This window comes from Mesitornis unicolor, unplaced genomic scaffold (genome assembly GCF_000695765.1).
Source record: "Mesitornis unicolor isolate BGI_N332 unplaced genomic scaffold, ASM69576v1 scaffold9186, whole genome shotgun sequence".
Taxonomy (NCBI): domain Eukaryota; kingdom Metazoa; phylum Chordata; class Aves; order Mesitornithiformes; family Mesitornithidae; genus Mesitornis; species Mesitornis unicolor.
Window position 1 is genome coordinate 4,925 of NW_010193137.1, and position 18,494 is coordinate 23,418.

An 18,494-nucleotide genomic window follows, 5' to 3' on the forward strand; every position below is an offset into this window, starting at 1 on the left:
AATTAAAAAGCTGAAGAAAGTCGTATCATAATGTCACAGGTCTGAGTGAGGTTTGACTGCAAAGATCATGGGCACCAGCAGTTGTACATATGCGGCTTCAGCAATGCTGTGCTGGGACATGAAATGTTTCTTACTGCAACTCTATGCAACAAACGATGTTATCCTAATAGCCATTAAAATACGTATTCACCTGGGGTGGTTTTGGGAACAGGAAATACTGCAAGTCATCTGTTGTCCAAAGGTCACGTCTCATCCAGGACCTTGTCTCTAGCACTGCCCGAGAGCATGCACACAGGGAAAGATGAAAGTTCAAGTGCGAAATGATCCCTCCTTGGTGTACCTTCCCTGCCTCAGGAAAACACCTTCCTTTGAGAAAGGAGATTATTGACCAAGACTGAAGTTCCTTCACAATTTAAATCCCATCCACCTCTTCCCTGACACTGGCTCCAGCACTCAGCTGTTGCAGAGCTGTTTTAGCATGCGATGCAGGCACTCAGGCTACTTTCAGCTAAGTACACCAAAATAGCTCAGCTAAAACCTCCAACAAGCATGGATGTGAGAGGAATAGTGGGAACACAACAGCCAGTGGCCAGATTTTCTGGCTGACGCTGCAGTGGAGCCTCAGCCTGAAAGAGGTGTCATGCACAGGGCCATGCTGCTAACGGGATCCTTTGCAAGTAGCCAGGAAAAGTCTTTACGCTTATATAAAGGATTTGGCAGAGAAAAATCACTTCCTCTCATTTACTTTCTCCACGTTGAGGGAAACTTCAGTTGAATTAAGAGAGTGGGTTGTTGTGTTCCTCTCCCAGTCTCTCAGTGTGGTTTGCTTTATACTTTAAGGCAGTTATCTGAAAGTTTTATAAGCTTGCTTTTTCTTTGCCAACTCAACGTGGTAAGGTGCTCAGCCTCTACAGAGCAGCGTATGCAACTACTGTGCACTCCAACAGGCTCCCACGCCGCTACCTGATGTGTCAGATGCCAAGAGTCCTCTGGCACAGGACAGAAGGCGAGTCCTCTCCTGCACAGCTTTACCTTGCCCAGATGAGTGCCAGCTGAGCTGTGCTGTTCTCTCCTACACTCAGCAACAACCACCTCTCTCTTGAACGTTTCTCCCAACAAGAGCTATACCCTACACTGGAACAGCCTGCAAAAATCAAATAACCATTGACTACTACTAGTTGTGTTGTAGACTACGCTTATTACGGCCAGTTAAAGTAAAAGCCAGCATTGAGATACAGAAAATAACCTACAGTCAGCTCCTCATCTTCACAGAAGCAGGGGAGGAAGGGGGGCTGCAATGCCCAAAACGACAGACCCGCTGCTATGCAGCCAGCCCGCGTGCCTCAACAGGCACTACCCAGCAAATCCCGTATTATTGAACCAGGCACAGCAAGGCACAAAGCCAGCTCGGATTTGGAAGCAGCAGAGCTCAGCCTGCACAAAGCCATGCCTTTGCTGGTAAGCCCTCCAAGAAGCCAGCTCAGGGGTCCCCGTGACGGTTTATTCACAAGTCTCTTGCTGGGGAAGGGGCAATCGCATACGCAGGAACGCAGCGTGTTCTGGCTGCGTATGAGCTCTGCGTGTGGCTCCAAGTCCTGAAAGGATCAGAGAGATGAGAACAACACTGAAAATTACTTTAAAAAGTTTCTCAGGCCTTACTGTGCCTTCTGGATGACTGCTGGACTTGATGAGCTGCTGAAGAACCACACAGCAGAGCTACACGGCACTCTCTGGATGGAGGCTCCAGAGATGATGACGACCCACCACATCCAGCTCGCCATGCCTCCAGCATTTCCAAGGAACGGGGTCTTCACCTCTTCCTCCACAGCCATCAATCCATAGGCGCCTGGGTTCCTGGGCAGCTGCTTTCTTTTCAGTTACATCACAAATCAAAGCAAATAAAAAGCTCTGTCAGGGGCCTCTTCCTAAGAGTCAGGCTGAATCTCTCCCATTCTCAGCCCCACAAGTCCACAGCCTGTGGGCCCAAGAAGATCCTGTCTATTATTTCTGCATCTGAAGCACGTTATCACTTTGCAAAGCCTTGCCTTCTATTTTTGCACAATGCTGAACTCCCCACGGCATTCGGCGTAATCTCCGAGCTGATGCTTCAAGGCTCCCAGATTGTCACGGCCACAGCTCTGTTACATTGGTATCAATATTTAAAACCAAGAGGCCCTCTTTCTCCAACACAATCTGCGTTTCCAGGTTTAGCACAAAGAGTAAAAAAATGCATGCATGCACCCTCAGTTCAAGGTGCACATACAAAACCAGGCTCACTCGTGCATGGGCCAGACAGCTGACATCCATCCTGACATTTATCTCCATGTCTGAGGAGGAGAGATGAATCACTCACAGCTCTATGCCTCTGGAGTTTGCCCTTGGTCAAACTGGTAAATGTCATAAATCTGCCACTGTGCATCCTCGCCTACAGACAGAAGGACAGGAACAGACTCCTCTGAATTACACAGGCATAAACACAACCATGTCCTAATGACAGCTAAATAAAACCCACAGGAGCAGAGCTCGAGCAATTTGCTGTATATTCTGGCAACTTTGGGCATATTTGTAACTGTTTCAAACAATTTGTTCAACAATGAGCTGCCACAGTTAATTAACCTCAAAGAAAAGGGAGGATATCTTCATTTATTGAGGTCTTCAACTCCAGATTAGCTAAAACCCTTTACCAGAAAGGCCAAACAAAGGCCACTGGTTTGGCACAGGAGTGGCTGGGGAGAAGCGTGCGGTGCAGGAGCCCAGGTCAGATGAACTCAGGAGCATCTCTGGCCTTCAGCTCCAGCAGCCAGGCAGAGGTTGGAGCTGAAAACAGTTGACTGAGGGGCTATTCTGCAGTCCTGCCACACTGGGGATGTCTAATTAAGACAGAGGTTTGGTTTGGTTTGGTTTTTTGAGGTCTTTTTGCTTTGTTTTTAATTAAAAACCTCTTACTGTGTACAATCAGACTCTTCACGTAAAAGCAGCAGCATTTAACCCATTAGACATGAAGGCTACGTGGAAAGCAAGTGCTGCAAGAAAGGCAATCCAGAAGTTTGGGATCAGCCTCAGGTTTGGGAAGACTCATCCACAGGACTTCCCAGGTCACCTCAGGCAAAGCACCTCCCCGGCACCTTCACTTCTCCGTTTAATGGTCAGGATGAAGACATTAACCACAATACAGCAACGAGGACCAGGCAAAGGACATGCCCAGGGGGTACACAAACAGGACACTTGGTCCCAAATATTTTCACCCATTCCAGTAACAGTTTTGGTACCTTCAGCACACATCATGAAGCCACTTGTTTTGGCTCACTTTGGCTCAAATTGCCTGCTAAAGCCTAGAGTCCCTCCTGGCAAAGAAAGGGCAACGAGGGCTTGCATTTTTTCATTGCTACTCAAAAAAACAAACAACCCAGCAGCAGCAAGAGGACAAGGTGGGCTTGTCAAGATGCAGTGTTCCCAATGCAGCCGTACAGACAACCTCAAAGCTGCTTCAGGCTGAGAACTGTGCGATGGTTTAGTCTGTGACAGAACTGCATGGCACTCAAAGACCTCCTTTTATTTCAGGAACTCCAAATAATCTTCTAGTGTCACTTGGGATCCTGCACTTTTACTGGCTAAAACATTGTGAGCAGATTGAGATCCCCCCCATCATCACATAGGCAGGGTTTAGGATTCACCTCACTGAATCCCCAGCTATTGAGCTCCTGGGGTTTCCAATGGGATGAGGGGCTTGGATCTCCTCTTCCAGGAGCCATCTGTGCCCTACAGAGCAGGTAATGGCAATAAATCTGCATACTGTGAAGGTTTTTTTCCTCCCATGTACTGTACCTGGCTGGAAACCATGAAGCCAATCCACCACCAACAGATACACAGGCACTCTCCAACCTTTCCCCATCACCCTGCGAACAGGGCTGCTGGAAAGCTGACCCAGCTTGTCTTGCCAGGTCTCGAGTTTGGGGTTGTGCCCCAAAGTAAAGTTACACCCAGCACAGACTGGGGTTATGTTACCTGGCAGTCAATGCTACAGTGCAACACAGGAGGTGTGGAAGGGGAAGGAAAGGCACAGAAAGTGGGAGAAGAGACAACTGTAGGGTTTGCTTTGGGAATCCTAGATGCGGTGTTACTTGGGAGTTTCCAGGACTGTCCCAGACTCCTTTGGTTTGTAAATTTGATAGAGAAAACAAAGACTTTATAACTGCAATGGCTGATATCCAGCCCCTCCTCTTCCCAGCCTGTCAAACGTCAAGCAAAGCAGAAGCTGTGACACAAAGATGAGCGCGTAGGGAATTTGCCAATTTCCGCCTGGGTTTTAAGGACACCGCGCTCAAGGTTTTCCACGGCCTGTGGCAGAGTCTGCATGGAATTACATTCTCAGTCCTGTGAATATGATCTTATCGCCTCTTAAAGGAAGAGCATGGTCAGAAACCCCATGGCCAAAGACAACGCTCATTTATTTGTTTACAGGTGTCTATGGTGCCAGTGCTGTCCCTCCCAAGCTCCCCCAGTTTGACACTGAGTCCCTACACTTCTTAGGGACAACTTCAGCAGCTAAGGACATGCAGCACAAATACCTCCCAGGTTAAAGCTGACGGAAGGATCCCCATGCCACACAGAGACAGGAAAGCACTTGTTGAATCAGCAATGCTACTTACTGCTCTAGTGCTAAAGGAAGGAGGCAGAAGGCAATTTCTCTTCCAGGAGACATTTGTTTGTGAGAAAGGAAGTTGAAGACTCTCAGCTCTGTAGTGTCCCTCATCAACCTTTCACTAATAATCACCAACACACTTTTACACCCAAAAGCTTTGGGGAAAAGTCAGTATGAAAAAACCTACCCATTTGACTGAGTGCAGATATTCTGCCTCCGTAAGAGGTTCAAACCCTGCCCTGCAATCACAGCACTGATCAGGGGAAAGCCACTGAGCATCCTGACTGTCCCTCAGGACTAGTAAAGATGACGATACACCACTCCTTCAAAGGTTTCCTAAGAGGCCTTGTTAAGTGCAATGGCCGTGAAACCATAAAGCAAGGAAGGAGACGGCTATCTGGTGCAGTCTTCAGAGCCAGCCCAAAGCACACGACCTGTCTTGTACCGATCTGTTTGCAGAGGCCATGTAATTCTCTACAACCAGTTTTGTTTCCAAAACAAACGCCACACACGCTTCTTTGACTTGGGAAAGTAGGAAAAATAAAACTCTTCCCCCAACGCAAACAGCCCAGCAGCGCTGGCCAGGCTCACAAGTGCACGCGTGTGAGTGGGAAAGGAAACGGAGCTCTTCCAGCTTTCCAAAGGGTTATTGCAAACAGCAGGGAGGGAGAAGGGATTTTACACGTTAGGAAAAAAGCCGTGATGGTGCTCGTCCTTAAAGTGAACGCCGCACAACAAAAGGCCTTGGGCTGCATTGTCTGTTTAGCACTTCTCTAATGCAAAACTTGTGTTGTACGTTGAGATGAAGACCCTGGCAGCAAAGTGTACATGGCAGGAACTGTTGCTGGCTGCAGCACAGGTCAGCGTGCCTGGTGCTGTCCAAACCACTGCTCAACCAACCTTCACGTTTTTCTGGCCTGAGCAACTCCACTGTGCATCATCCAGAGCCTACGGCAAAGCCAAGGACGTCCCCGCACACCAGTCCCCAGAGAGCCAGAGATATCGTATATACCAGCTGCTTCCTCAGCCGTCCCGCAATGGGAAACCTGCGGGTCACAGATGAAGAGGCAGGCATGCTGCACGCCAGCCATCGCCTAAGGAAACGGCACAACCACGCTGGAAAAATGACTCTTTCCGTGCTCTCCCAAGAAAAAGGTTTAATAATCTCATCTTTCACGCGCTTACGCCTCTGCTGGATTTTGCAGAGCTTCCCCGTGCGAGTCGTACTGGCAGGGACGCAGCTCGAGAGAAGCGGGGAAGGTTACCCTGCCTCTAGCAGCAGGGAAGGGGGGTAGGGGGAGACGAAGGCTGAAGCCTTCGGCTGAATTCCCACCGGCTTTGCATTATGAAAGCCATGAGCTGCAATCAGCCAGCCTTTGCAGTTTGCTTTAACCCCCTCCTTGCTGCCAAACAAGCATCTCAAGCCACTTCCTAACAGCACACGTACACTGGCTGTGCACAGTTCTGTTTGCCACAAGGCAAAACAGGCAAACACCTGAAGAACGAGCGTTTGCTTTCTTTTTGGTATTTTCCAAAGAGTGCAAGCTGTTCTGCGCTTGCTCTTATGGGTGCTGCAACCCGGCCCTGCTGCTCTCAAGCCTGCAGCTTAAAGGGGTAAAAAAAAAAAAGAAATAGTGCTACAATCCAACCCTGCACATGCCCAGGACTTGTTACTTCAAGAAATGCCATCATTGTTCTCAAGGCAGGCAGGCAGGCAGGCGATGAACAGGCGGCTGCATTGTCCACTGCCTGCCTGGAGGCTTAGAGCAACTGCGCTGAAGTACGAGTTCCTGAAGGAGTATCAGAAGCTACCACATAAGGTCAGATCAAACCCATGTATCCACAATTATTTACCGATAATCCATAGTAGATGCTATAAGAGAGGGTACAAAGTACATCTTCCCCTGAGATTCCCAGGAAAAAAAAGCTGTCTCCAACAGAAACTTCAAACAAAACAGCTCCCTCCGCTCCCAGCCTGGCTGGGTACAGGAGCATCACACACGCTGGTTCACACACCCGGAGGGACGCCTGCGGGGCTGCTGCCAACATGACACCACTTATCTGCCTCCACAGAGGGTCCCTTGGTACGGCAACTGCCCCAAGGACCGCGCTCCAGGGCAAAGCTGCCTGGGCTGTAACCCAACGCATCAGGAAGGCTTTGAAACTCCTTGGATAGGGAAATAAAGTTCTCCATGGCTTGGCAGACTGGATTAGAGCACCCTGGAGAGGTTTCGGCAGTCTGCAGTTTGGTTAAGGTGCCCTTTCAGCTCAGCCCGTGCACAAGTTCACTCAAGGCTCTGGGTTTCGGGCAGGAATAAGTAACGGGAGTGAAAGAATTGGGGGGCTCTGCACACCAGGACAGTGACAGCCAAAGCCAACCCAAGCCATGCGAACCATCCTCGTGGCCAGAAACCGGCAGAGGAAATCCCCATGGCCAGGACAGGCACTTGCTCAGGATCTCCTGGGCTTTTTCTGGAAACAGAGAATGACCAGTTGCAGAGACTGCTGCCATCCAGAGAGGTGAGAGCTCAAGCACCCTTCAAGAGCTCAGAGTCACACCAGCATCTCCTTTAAGACAGGAAAGGAGAAAGCCAGCGTTCTGGTTGGTAACTAACCCCAATCGCTTGACTTCACATCTTGCTATCAAGCCAGCCAGCCTGGGCATGCCCATTTTGTCAGCCTGGTTCTGCAGGAGGCTGACAACCTAGCGTGTAGATCAAAGTTTTGGCTAACAAATGTGCTGGAAAATATTGGTGTGCTGATTTTCCATGAATGAAGAAGCCACCAGTATGTGAAAAGCCTGGGGCAACAGGACTGCCTGAAAGCAGGGAGCATCGCTTTGCCCTGACTGCCACTCCAGTCTTACTTGGCTGGTTCATATTTTATGAAGAGTGATTCAGCTGAACTTGCTCTTTGACGTGAGAAAGAGGGAGGAACGCGAGTGTGGGAAAGCAAGAGGATGTAACACAAGCATCTGGTATGGGGGAGACACTCAAGGGACACAATGCAGCTCAGTTAATATGCAAGGAAGCACTATAAAAGCAAAATAAGACAGGAGTGGAAACAAATCTCCTTGCTAGACGCATCCCCAAGCCATGGCTCAGCTGGGAACAGGAGCTCTTAGCATCCACCTCCAGTCCCAGGCTTTAACCGTAAAACAAGGCTTCCCCTCTCACCTCTCGCTCCAACCAGACTCAGTCTAACATGGGAAGATACAGGGCTTTCCCTTTGCAACCTTGCAAGGGGTCTGGAATAAAAATACAGCTGGCTTCGTTCCCCATTAGCAGTTAATTTCCTCAATCATTTGCACAGAGGGAAAAAGAGAAATGCTCATGATCTAAGAGATGAAAGCAAATGAAAATAAGCCTCATAAAACCTGTAGTGCCCTAAGGGAAAACTGCCCCACAGCTTTCATAGGGGAATTATCAAAGGCCCCAGACTGGTGGGGGGTTGTTTGTATTTTATAAGACAGATGCTTTAGAGAGTATAAGTCCTCAAATAGCTGAGATTCCATTCTGCTGACCCTCCAATGAGACTAGAAAAAGAAACAGCTGATCCCAGTTAGTCCAGCCCAGCCACATCAAGACAGAGGACTGAAGCAAGGCACAGAGCCCTACAGGGGCTGCTAAAGAAACTTCTTTCCAATAAGATGCCGTTGCCCCAAGCAAAAGCAATCGCAGGCATGCCAGCACGGCCGCAGGAAAGCACAGAACGGAGCTCAAAAATCTCATTCATTTCTATTGCAAAACAGAGGCTGGGGTAGAAGGCATTGACTCAGCCTGAGGATGAGAGAGGACTGCTCCTGAGAGACTAGCTTAAAAGGAGGATGTTTAGTGGACATCTTGCTTTGAGTCTGAGTATGAAACTTCCCACACTTGGAGCTCTCTTATCGGAAAAGGCTTAACACAAGCTCAAGAGCAAGAACTGTGCAGAGAAAGGGCAAAGACCCAAACTGTCAGGACTCTCGCACCCACAGTTAAGCCTCAGAGGTGACTGCACCCCGGGACAAGCCCGTCTGCAGGCAGTGGTCACAGCTCAGGAGCTGATGGCGATGCAGCCACTGCTCACAGCTTGGACAGCCCAACGTTGCTTCTCAGCTGGGCTGCACAGCCCAGACCTGTGCGCTTGCTGCTGCCAAACCTGCACCAGCCAGAGCTCAGCATCCTCAGTGCTGCGGGCTCTGTGAGGGGCCTGGTCCTGTACGATGTGGACCTCAAGAAGGGAGGCAGATGTATGGAGTGTAAGGTGGTTTAGGCTGCTTTACAAGCGTGCAGCAATCAGCATCTTATTTACTAGGGCTGATGGAAACCCTTCTATTCCACCATTTTTCCTAATAACAAACCTCCCCTTCCCTGCACATGCAAACACCTTTCCATACTGACTCCCATGGGGTCACCAATTCCAGTCCACCTAGCAAATAAACCTAAGATACTCCAAAAAAACCACCCAGCCTCGTTACTACGTTGATTCAAGGAGTGGATGTGCATAAACCGGTAGACAGACACTAACAATGAATAATTAAACAAAAAATAAAACCAACAAAGGATCTAAGAACCAAAGAGAAATTACTCACTTGGAACAGCTACCACCACATTTAATCTTTCACAACCAAAAGGGAACAAATAGGAAATAAGTAAAACTAGCTCTAGGGCACGTGAATATTGCCCCTGGCTGGTTCATCTTGTGCACAGAAAAACATGTCAGCTGCTACTCACACCCAGACATTCGGTGATGGTGCGAGGGGCTGGATGTCTCCGCCTGGGAGAACAGCACTCTCTGGAGCACAGCGAGGGAAGTGCGGGAGAAAGCTGAGAAGTCCCGAAATCGCTGGCAAAATCAGAGCTATTCAATTGCTTGAGCGACTACTGAAAAAACTCCCACCTCCAGCTCCCCCAAAGGTCTTGATTACTTGCTTTATTTGCATCCTTGTTCAGCCCGTACGAGCAAAATGTGCAAGAGTTATAGCTAAATAGCTGCTTGCTGTTGATGCCGAGCTGAAATTGGACTGTAAATTCCTGCTTTCTGAAGAGAAAAAATAATAATAATAAAAAAAAGCCCACGGGATTGCTGTGAAATGAAATTGCTCCCTGCAGGCATGCGAGTGCTGCAGCACTTGATCTAGATCATCTGAGGTTTACAGAAGCTGAGAGCCCGTGCCCATCTCACCAATGTCCCCTTAAGATCTCAAGTAGCCAATTTTGGTCGTGACAGCAAGGGGATCCAATTAGCTCCAGCCAACGTACACAGAGCATCTTTTGCAAGAAAAAAGATGCAAAGTAACCAGGGGAACATTACCTTAGAAACTGCAGTAACAGGTGAGGATGCTGCAAACAGGCTCAAGGTTCTCCCACCACCCGTATCCTCCTACAAAGGCTGCCACCACTCCCCTCCCGCTGCTTATTGAAGGTTCCTCTACTCCAACATTAGCATGCAGCAGAGTAAATGACTCCAAAAAGCAAAGGCCTGAAGCTTTTCACACATATAATGGTCAGTCCATGTGGACTGCACTGCCATAGGGGAGGAAAGCGTCCACGACGAACAGGCTGGAGTTTATCTTGGTTTTTTTGCTAAGGGCAAGCGTCAGAGCTTTCTCGCAGCGCCCCTTCCTGCCAGGTCTCGCACCAAGGTCCAAACCCTCACAGACCAAACTCAGTCCCGGGGGCCGGCAAGAACGGCACCTCCTGAGCTCCCTGGGAGCAGTGCCTGCTTGCTTCAAAGGCAAATTGTAGCCCGTGTTTATACCAGCCTACGAGGCACGAAAGGGCCTGGGAGGTCACACATCCACCACTGTAATTTCAGGCAGGATCAAAGAGAGAAGCAACAGCTGGGCTGAGTGAGCAAGTCCACGTTTAATTACAAGCGGTTTTGGTAATAAGCAAAGGCAAGAACAAAGCCAGTGAAAAACCTCCCTTTTTCTTCCTGGCTCCTGTTCAGGCTGTGTAGAAACAGCTGCCTAGAGGAGAATCTCAAACGAGATCCACCAGCTACCTTTTTTAAACATGTATTTCTTTATTCTCAAGGCTGCTACAGCAGCACTACTCCCTACTCAACATCCCTGTACTTTGACAAGTGGCAAGGAGCGACGGGCAGACCGCAGCCGCTCACATCGAAGGGCCCAGGTCTGCACAGCTACTTCCCAGTCCGTAGTTCAGCCCCCCATTGCCTCTCAAGTCACACTGTCATCCTGCGGTAAGCTGCGTGCAGGATTTAATTTGCTTTAACGTTCCCTGAATATGAAACGGTGTTGTAAAATAGGATTACTAATGCAGAGGACCATGGAGGCAGCTCGCAGGTCCCACACTCAGCCCAGGGAGGGGGCAAAAAGCAGCTCTTGGAGTTCCAGGGATGCCCATGGAGCTGACTGACCCCTCTCCATCACCTCATGCACTTACAGCCAGGAGCTACTCTTGCTGCCCCAAAAAGGCCAGGAGTGGTGGTAAAGATACGAAACGGGCCCCAAAACACACAGACAGGCAAGAAAGCTTAGCAGAGTGAGTGGAGGGCTTCTTCTGAGTGCTGGGAGCCTTCCACCCTTTTTTGGTGACAGCAGCTTAGAAGGGATTAGCGGATCCCCTCATCACATCTGATACTCTGACAGCATCGGCAAGAGCCTAACACAACCCAAAAGCACGGCAGAAACATGGCTGGAACAGAGCACCAACCCCAAACCCCTCCAAGAAACCAAGATCTGCTGCTGACAGACCGCTGCCTAGCTGGGTGTCACGGGGGGACACGATGGGAACCATGGGAAGGCTGGGAAACCATCGCATCCCTGGGAACCAAGGGCTTCTGACCTCTAGCAAAGCCTGCTGAGAGAACCGGGTGGGTTGTTTTGTCCTCCTGGCTTTAATTACAGCCAAGTGTTTAAATTATTCTCCTCCAACCACCCCCATGTCCCTCACAAGAACAAATCTGGCTTTTTATAGCACATCCGGTATGGATGTTAAACACATTCAGGAAATGCACTTTCAGCCCCAAACGTCCCTTCCCCTGGACCAGTTAGGCTGCAAGGGTTTGTAACGTGGAGATGTGGAACCGGATGTTTGGTTTTGTGACCGCAGCTTTCCTGGATTACTTCTGTCTGTTTAGAGAAGGGAAATTAAATAAATGCAGGGTAGGCTGGCCGCATCCAGAAATAATGCAAGCTGCTCGCAAGGTGAAGAAAGAAAGGCCAGATGGAGAGGCCACTCTTAGCTGCTCCAGTTCCCGACGCACAGGGCAAGGCTCTTTTTTTTTTCCTTTTTTTTTTGTAAATAGCTGACAAAGCTCCTGGGGGCTGACAACGGCTCACAGCACAGTGGGTGTCCACAGGCATGTCTAGGATCCTGAATCACACATTTTTCAGTGCCTTCTAGTCATTCTGACTCAGACTGGGACTCTCCTGTAACGCACAAGAGAACTTCTCCCCCAGAACTTGTGTTTTAAGCAGCCAAAGGGCACCAGTAAAGAACCATGAGGCTATGCTAGGCTGCTGGTCCCCAGGCACTGTCCTGGCATGTCGCTGAGGCTTGTGGCTCTTCACTCCAGAGGAGCAGGGCTTGGACAATAGCTTGGCTCCAAGTCTGAAACCTGACCTTTGTAATTTTCTTAACATAAGGGACTCACCTCTGGCTTTAAGGAAACACTGCGAGCCTGCTGGTAATTTTGTCACCTGAAAATACCCTGGCTGATTTCCCAGCTGGAAGCAGCCTTCTAAGCCCAAAGGCAAGCGTGCTTGCTGGCAGTCCCAGGATCAGTCTCGGCTGCTGTCCCAGGGTATAAGATTCCCCGGAGCACTCACAGACCAGAGGGCACAAACTGGCCAGGCTGTCCTACACAGCCTCCTGCTAAACCCTCAAGAGCACTGAGCTGGATCAAAATAGCACCGCCATACCTCTGCTGCAGTATCACTGCACAAAACCAGGATATTCTGCAGCAGGTTGTGAAAGGGAAGGCGTATGGGGCTGCCCTGCATCAGAGTTTGCTGCTCTGAAGGAAGGCAAGATGTACAAACCTGGGGTATTTTTCCACTCCCTTCCCCGCAGCTAAACCACCTCATGTCCTGGGCAGGCAACTGTCAGTAGGGCATCACACACAGCAAGCTGAACGACAGCCTAATTAAACTGCTTCCAAAATAATCACACCGGTGGAAAATTAAAGGAGTCCTTGAACTCATTATTTCTTACATTGATTTTTTTTTTAATTCCTATTTTTCCATATTTGATGTGGATTCTTCACTTCAGGTATCTGCAGTGTTAACCCAAACTGGTTCTGGCTATTTCTGCTGAGCGATCCAAGCTCCTGCACAAGTCACCATGCACCTTGGTAATGTCCAGGCTGTGCAGGCCCGCTGGCCCTCCACGATCTGGGCCAGTAAGGTACAGGTGGAAACATGGATCTATCTGCAGCATTAACCCAAACTGGGTTCTGGCTATTTCTGCTGAGCGATCCAAGCTCCTGCACAAGTCACCATGCACCTTGGTAATGTCCAGGCTGTGCAGGCCCGCTGGCCATCCACCTTCTGGGCCAGTAAGGTACAGGTGGAAACATGGATCCCAGCACAGCAGGAAGGCGAGCAACCCATGGCCTTTCCCAGTGGGCTACCAAACCTGCACTCAGAGCAGCAGGGTGTTTGCTGGGGGAAATAAAAGACAAGATTGAAGGCCCAAGACCACCAGTAGCGTGCATGGGAAGGAGCTGCCCAAGCTTCAGCTGCCACCTCTGTGGCCACCCAGACTGAACAAAGAATGCCAGTCCAAGTCAAGGCAAGTTTTTCGAGCACAAAACCCCATACACAACACTTAAGTTACAAAGGGACAAACCCTTGTGTAGCATGAACAACAGCCACAAGACTATGCTCATCTATGCATTCATTCAGCTCAGGGAGCAGCAGCTGTCAAGAGTCACACACACATACTATGCTTTCACTACCCTGATCTAACTACAAGCTATGCAACACTTAGCTGGAAAAATGAGTGACAATCCAGCTGCAGCAACTGAATAACAGCCTATCTTGGGGCCAGGCAGCCTTAACTCACACTGCAGAATTGCTCTTCAGCAGATGGCAAGGACAATGTATTTATTTCATGGGTCTTGTTTCTATGTCACCAAATCATACGCAGCTTATGTCTTTCAAATATAAATGCACATGATTGACTTAAATACAAAAATCATTGTTGGAACACAGAAGCATCTCCTCTGTTTCTGAGGAGTGGGTGATCTCCCAAGCTCCTCGAGAACCACAGAGCGACAAGTCAGATGCACAGGGGACCTGGCCTCTTTGTGTCTTTGACAAGCGTTATCATCATCTCAGAATTAGGTGTTAGGAACAGGAAGTGACAAATCCACATCAAAATATTAGAGAACAAAGAGGCAAAAAGCATCCCTCGTTCAAATACTCCCCCAAAGTTTCTAAGAAGCCACAGCCCAGCCTGTCATGGCTTTTTATGGTCCTGAGAAGCACCTTCGAAAGGAAACGCAGGCAATCTCAGGCATGTTCCTTTGCTACCTGCAGTTTCATCAGGTTGCTCAAGACATTCAAACAGTATTTCCATACTACGATGAATGATTTATGAGGATTGAGAAATTTAAGCCTGAACCCAGTGAGTCACTGGGACTCACGGGTTGCTTCCCCCGCTTCTCTCTCCCCCAGATCATCACATCTTCCAGGCCTAGTCTTGCTCCCACTGAAATTCTGCAGCAAACAAATACCCATTAGCTTAAATACTGCAGAGCCTCTATTACTGGCTTGAGTACTGCCTCTCTCACTTAGGCTCCATATCTGGGCACAGAAACCACTCACTCACCCAGAGACTGTCGGGAGGGAAGCTGGAGCTGGAGCTGCCTGCCGTTTCTCTTGCTGCTTCAGAAAAGATTTAGCTTCTTTTGAGGTCGAGTCCACTTCTTTAGTCACTCTGTTGAAGAAAAAAAAAAGATGTAGCAGAGGATAAGGAAGAGCTTTACTCACAACAGCAAAACCAAAGGTCCAGCGAGGAACTGCAGAAAACAGGCACAGGAGCCCCCACACCACCTGCGCAGAGATCACCTCCATCAGCTGCACGCCAAGAACACACACACATCTTGTTAGGATTTCATTCCAGTGACAAACCCTCTACATTCATGGCAGAAAAAAAGGAAAAGAGGAGCTAATTAGAGCTGGGGGAGGAGGGGATTTTTATTTCTCTTCAAACAAACAGGAATGCTTATTCATTCAAACAGGCCCAACTCACTAGCAGCTACTGAAAGCTCTGCTCAGGTCACTGGGGGCAACTCCAGGCTCTTAATTGGGCTCTTGATTTCCTCATTTGCTGGTCAGTGAGGCAGCTCTTCTGCCAACCACAGCACACGGGCTTGGCAACATCTGCAGCCCAAACCAGAGCACAGAAACTGGCTCTGGGGAGGGGGAACGGGAGAGAAAGCTCTGACAAGGCAGAACGCAGAAATTTGCTCTCATTTTCTAGTTAATTTTTGTTTGAGACCCCGAGGGCGCAAAATATTGAACTTCAAAAAAATTATAAATCAATATGGCATCTACAGCGGGGAATGAATTACAAGCACGAGAAAGAATCTCTAGAAAACCACTCAATAATTAATTGTTAGAAAACCCCAGCTACTTTAGCCCCTTCGTTTACCATGACCTGCCTCCAGCAACGCGCTTTTCATGCTCTTAATGAGGTTGCCCTGCCAAGCTAACAATTTTACTCCCTTGGAGCCAAGCCTGTGAGCATCTCTGGGGCCCTGCTGCCAGCAAGGGTGGGCAGGCTCATCTCTGGTCTAAAACATGTGCTGATGAGAGCCCGAAAGCCTCGCCGGTCACAGGATCTGTCCTGTCACAAGTCAGCCTAATTCCTCTTGCCTCCTACCCACCAACCTGACCCTGCAACTTCCATGTAGAAGCTTGGATGATGAACATGGAGAAACCCAAGAAGCTGGAAACCCAGCTAGGTTATTTATTAAGCCCGGAGGTACTCATGCCCTGAAATCTCACGTATGCACAACCAGTGCCCCCACGTCCCCATCCTGACAGTGAATCAGCATCTGAAGGAGCTGTTAGGGAAAGGAAACTGTTCTTCCTCCCCCTCTGCAGATGGCAAATACAGTGGAAAAGGCATGTCCAGAAGTAAGAATAAATTCCTGTGCTGTACACCTCCTGCTCAGCCCTGTTCTGCCAGTGCAGGAGGAGATTAACCCCGTTTCCCCCTGCATTGGCACATGCCTTTCACACCGGTGGCAGTCATGCGGGTAGAGACAAATCCCACGTTATGAATATTTAGAAGCGTTTGCTGATCAGATCGGAAAGGGGTGGGCTGGGAAAAGCAGTTCAGGAAGAAACAAAAGCCTTGCTACAGCATCGTGACAATTTAGGGCATCCCAAACACACCCCCCAGTCACGGCCCTTGGCAAGGACGCTCACGTCAAGCAGCAGTCACACAGCAGAGCCCATGAACGTCCTTCGATGGAATAAACTCAGTGTCTTCACGCAGCAATGAGCCTGAACTCCCCACAGAGCCTCCCCAAGCCATGAGCGCCGGGTTCGGATTAATACAGCCACGCAGCCTATTTATTTTCAAATGCGGTGTCCAAAGAGCCAGCTCCATCCCCTCCCAGCTGGGGAGCAGCGCCGTTTCTCATGCACTCTACAGCACTGGCTCCTGGCAAGGTCCCCCCTGCTCCTGTCACCCCCCTGCACTCTTGTGCCACCAGGGTCCACCTCCGGCGTGCAGGAAGCCTGCAAGCTGCCGTGAGAAACATCAGGCAGACCCCAAGCATGCAGGAATTTCAGAGGCGTAGCGTAGTAACCGCATACCCTGGAAATAAAAGAGCAACCCTCTGTGCTGGCCTCGACACAGCCACAGGACCTGCTCCTGGGTTAGATCCCAGCCAGTAAGCCCTGCACGTTTCTGGGGACTTGAAGAGCGTAGGACCAAGAGGAGGCAGGGGTTGGGAAAGGAAGTAGAGGTCACAGAGAGCACGCCTGGCCGTTAACTACGCTTCTTGTGGTAAGAAATGACAGCTCAGCTCCCATAAACCTACAGGAATCCAGCAATCAAACAGCTTACAGGACCTGGACACACACGATTTGGAGCAGGTCTTCAAAGCCTGGGGCAGAGTTACCATCTAAACACAGGGCCCCTTGGTCTTAACACGAAAGCTGGCTCCAGGGATTTGCTAGCCTGCGGTCTGACAGCGTTAGCACGCTGTCGGTTGGACCTGCACTATGACCCACAGCTCTCAGAGGAAGACGGTCAATCCCAAAAAGGCTGCGAAAGGAGAAGCCTCTACCTGCTGAGGCCTCTCAACACAATGTGCAGGGAAGGCCTGGCCCAGCACATGAGCAGCAAAGAAATCACTTTGTTATCCAGGGCCATGTGCCATGCTGCTACTAAGGGATTACTTATGCTTTCATACTTGCTTTTTCCACCACCTCAGGGTACCAGCAGCAGCGGCCGGGCACGGCATATAACACTTTGTTCAATATTTTTGCCCCCTTTGGCCTGCCAGCAGCTGTCCTAGAGTACATTTTTGAAGTTGCCTGCTGTAGGAACTCAGCTGCAAAGCTGTGGGCAACCTGTTCCACTAGGACTGCCCAGCTGGGGACACAGGAATGCGTCAGAAATGTGATTAAAAGTGACCTTTCAAGGCGCCTCCATCACAAGACCCACTGATTGCCTCATAAACTGAAACAAAAGCAGCTCTGAGGCTGGCTGCTGCTGGGCCGATGCCAGCAGCGGCTCCTGCACCACTCCAACAGGAACGACAAAAGAAAGAATATTAAAGGGCTTTACAAGGTATTAATTCAGGTTCTGCACATTTCAACCTTTCCCAGATCCAAGGCCAGGAAGGAAAAAAAAAAATCCACTGCTCTGCATTATTATGAGAGACAATAACTCCCCATGTAGAAACCAAAACACTTGTTCTTCGTGGGGAGAAATGGGAGCTGTTAATCCAGCTGGAAGAAATCACAGTCATTACTAAGGAAAATTACAAGACCTTTCACTTTTAAATACTTGATAAATAACTATTTGCCTGACTGTTTACTGGGATGCTATTCACACATTGTAATCCAGGAATAAACATGAAAATAAGTATATTGTCAGCAATAAAACAAGCAGCTAGTGTCTCGCCCACTCACAGACCCTGTAATTCATACAAAAAAAAAACCACTCAACTCTCATCACGTTTCTGTAAAGATTTCATTATACTGGCCTGCTATTAAACTGCATAATAAGACTTCCAAAACAGAAGAGTTATTAATTTTTGGACTGTGCCGGAGCCTGGTAGCACAGATAACGCTACTGTACAAGGTGCCGTGCAATTGTAAAATAGAAAGGCCTTCCATATTTAAAAGTTATTATAAGGAAAACATGCCAGAAACTAGATCACTAAGTGCCTGTAATACTTACAGATGTCCTCCTTAGGACCCTTCATCCTTGAACCAAGCTCAAAGTGGTACCCAAGCATTTGAGCACAGCCATACGCACCCAGCGTGCTGTTTCGGTGCCCGGCCGTGGGCACGTTACTTCCAATTGCCACTGAAGAGCTTGGCACCCTTCCCTTTACATTTCCCAGCTGAACTGCCGCAGCTCACATGCATGGAAAAGGCCCCAGTTATGTATGCTGGGCCCCAAACCACATAAAGACGACCCACACGCTGTCATGGGCTGGCCCAGAAGTTGTTCTACAGAGCTCTCACAGTACACAACTGTAGCATTCGAACTTAAGAACAAGTGTTTGATCTGCTCCCAGCAGTCCCCTTAGCCACAAAAGCAGCTAAAAGGAAAGAGGAATACAGGCTGAAAAGAGCACCGTGTTCACACAGCTCCAGCTAATCCACAAAAGAGGCTTAAAACCAAATTTTCATGCTTCGGTTCAG

At 49.1% G+C, this 18,494-nt stretch overlaps 1 protein-coding gene across 1 annotated transcript in view; it reads right to left on the reverse strand.

The window, feature by feature from the left end:
• Positions 1-14,423: 14,423 nt before the first annotated feature.
• Positions 14,424-18,494, reverse strand: part of LOC104542900 (craniofacial development protein 1-like) — a gene marked incomplete at its 5' end in the record, with an annotated part of 17,832 nt that continues 13,761 nt past the window's right edge. The window contains one exon of the mRNA XM_010187363.1: positions 14,424-14,535. Within this exon, the coding sequence (XP_010185665.1) occupies positions 14,424-14,535 (112 nt within the window). The remainder of the gene's footprint in view (positions 14,536-18,494) is intronic.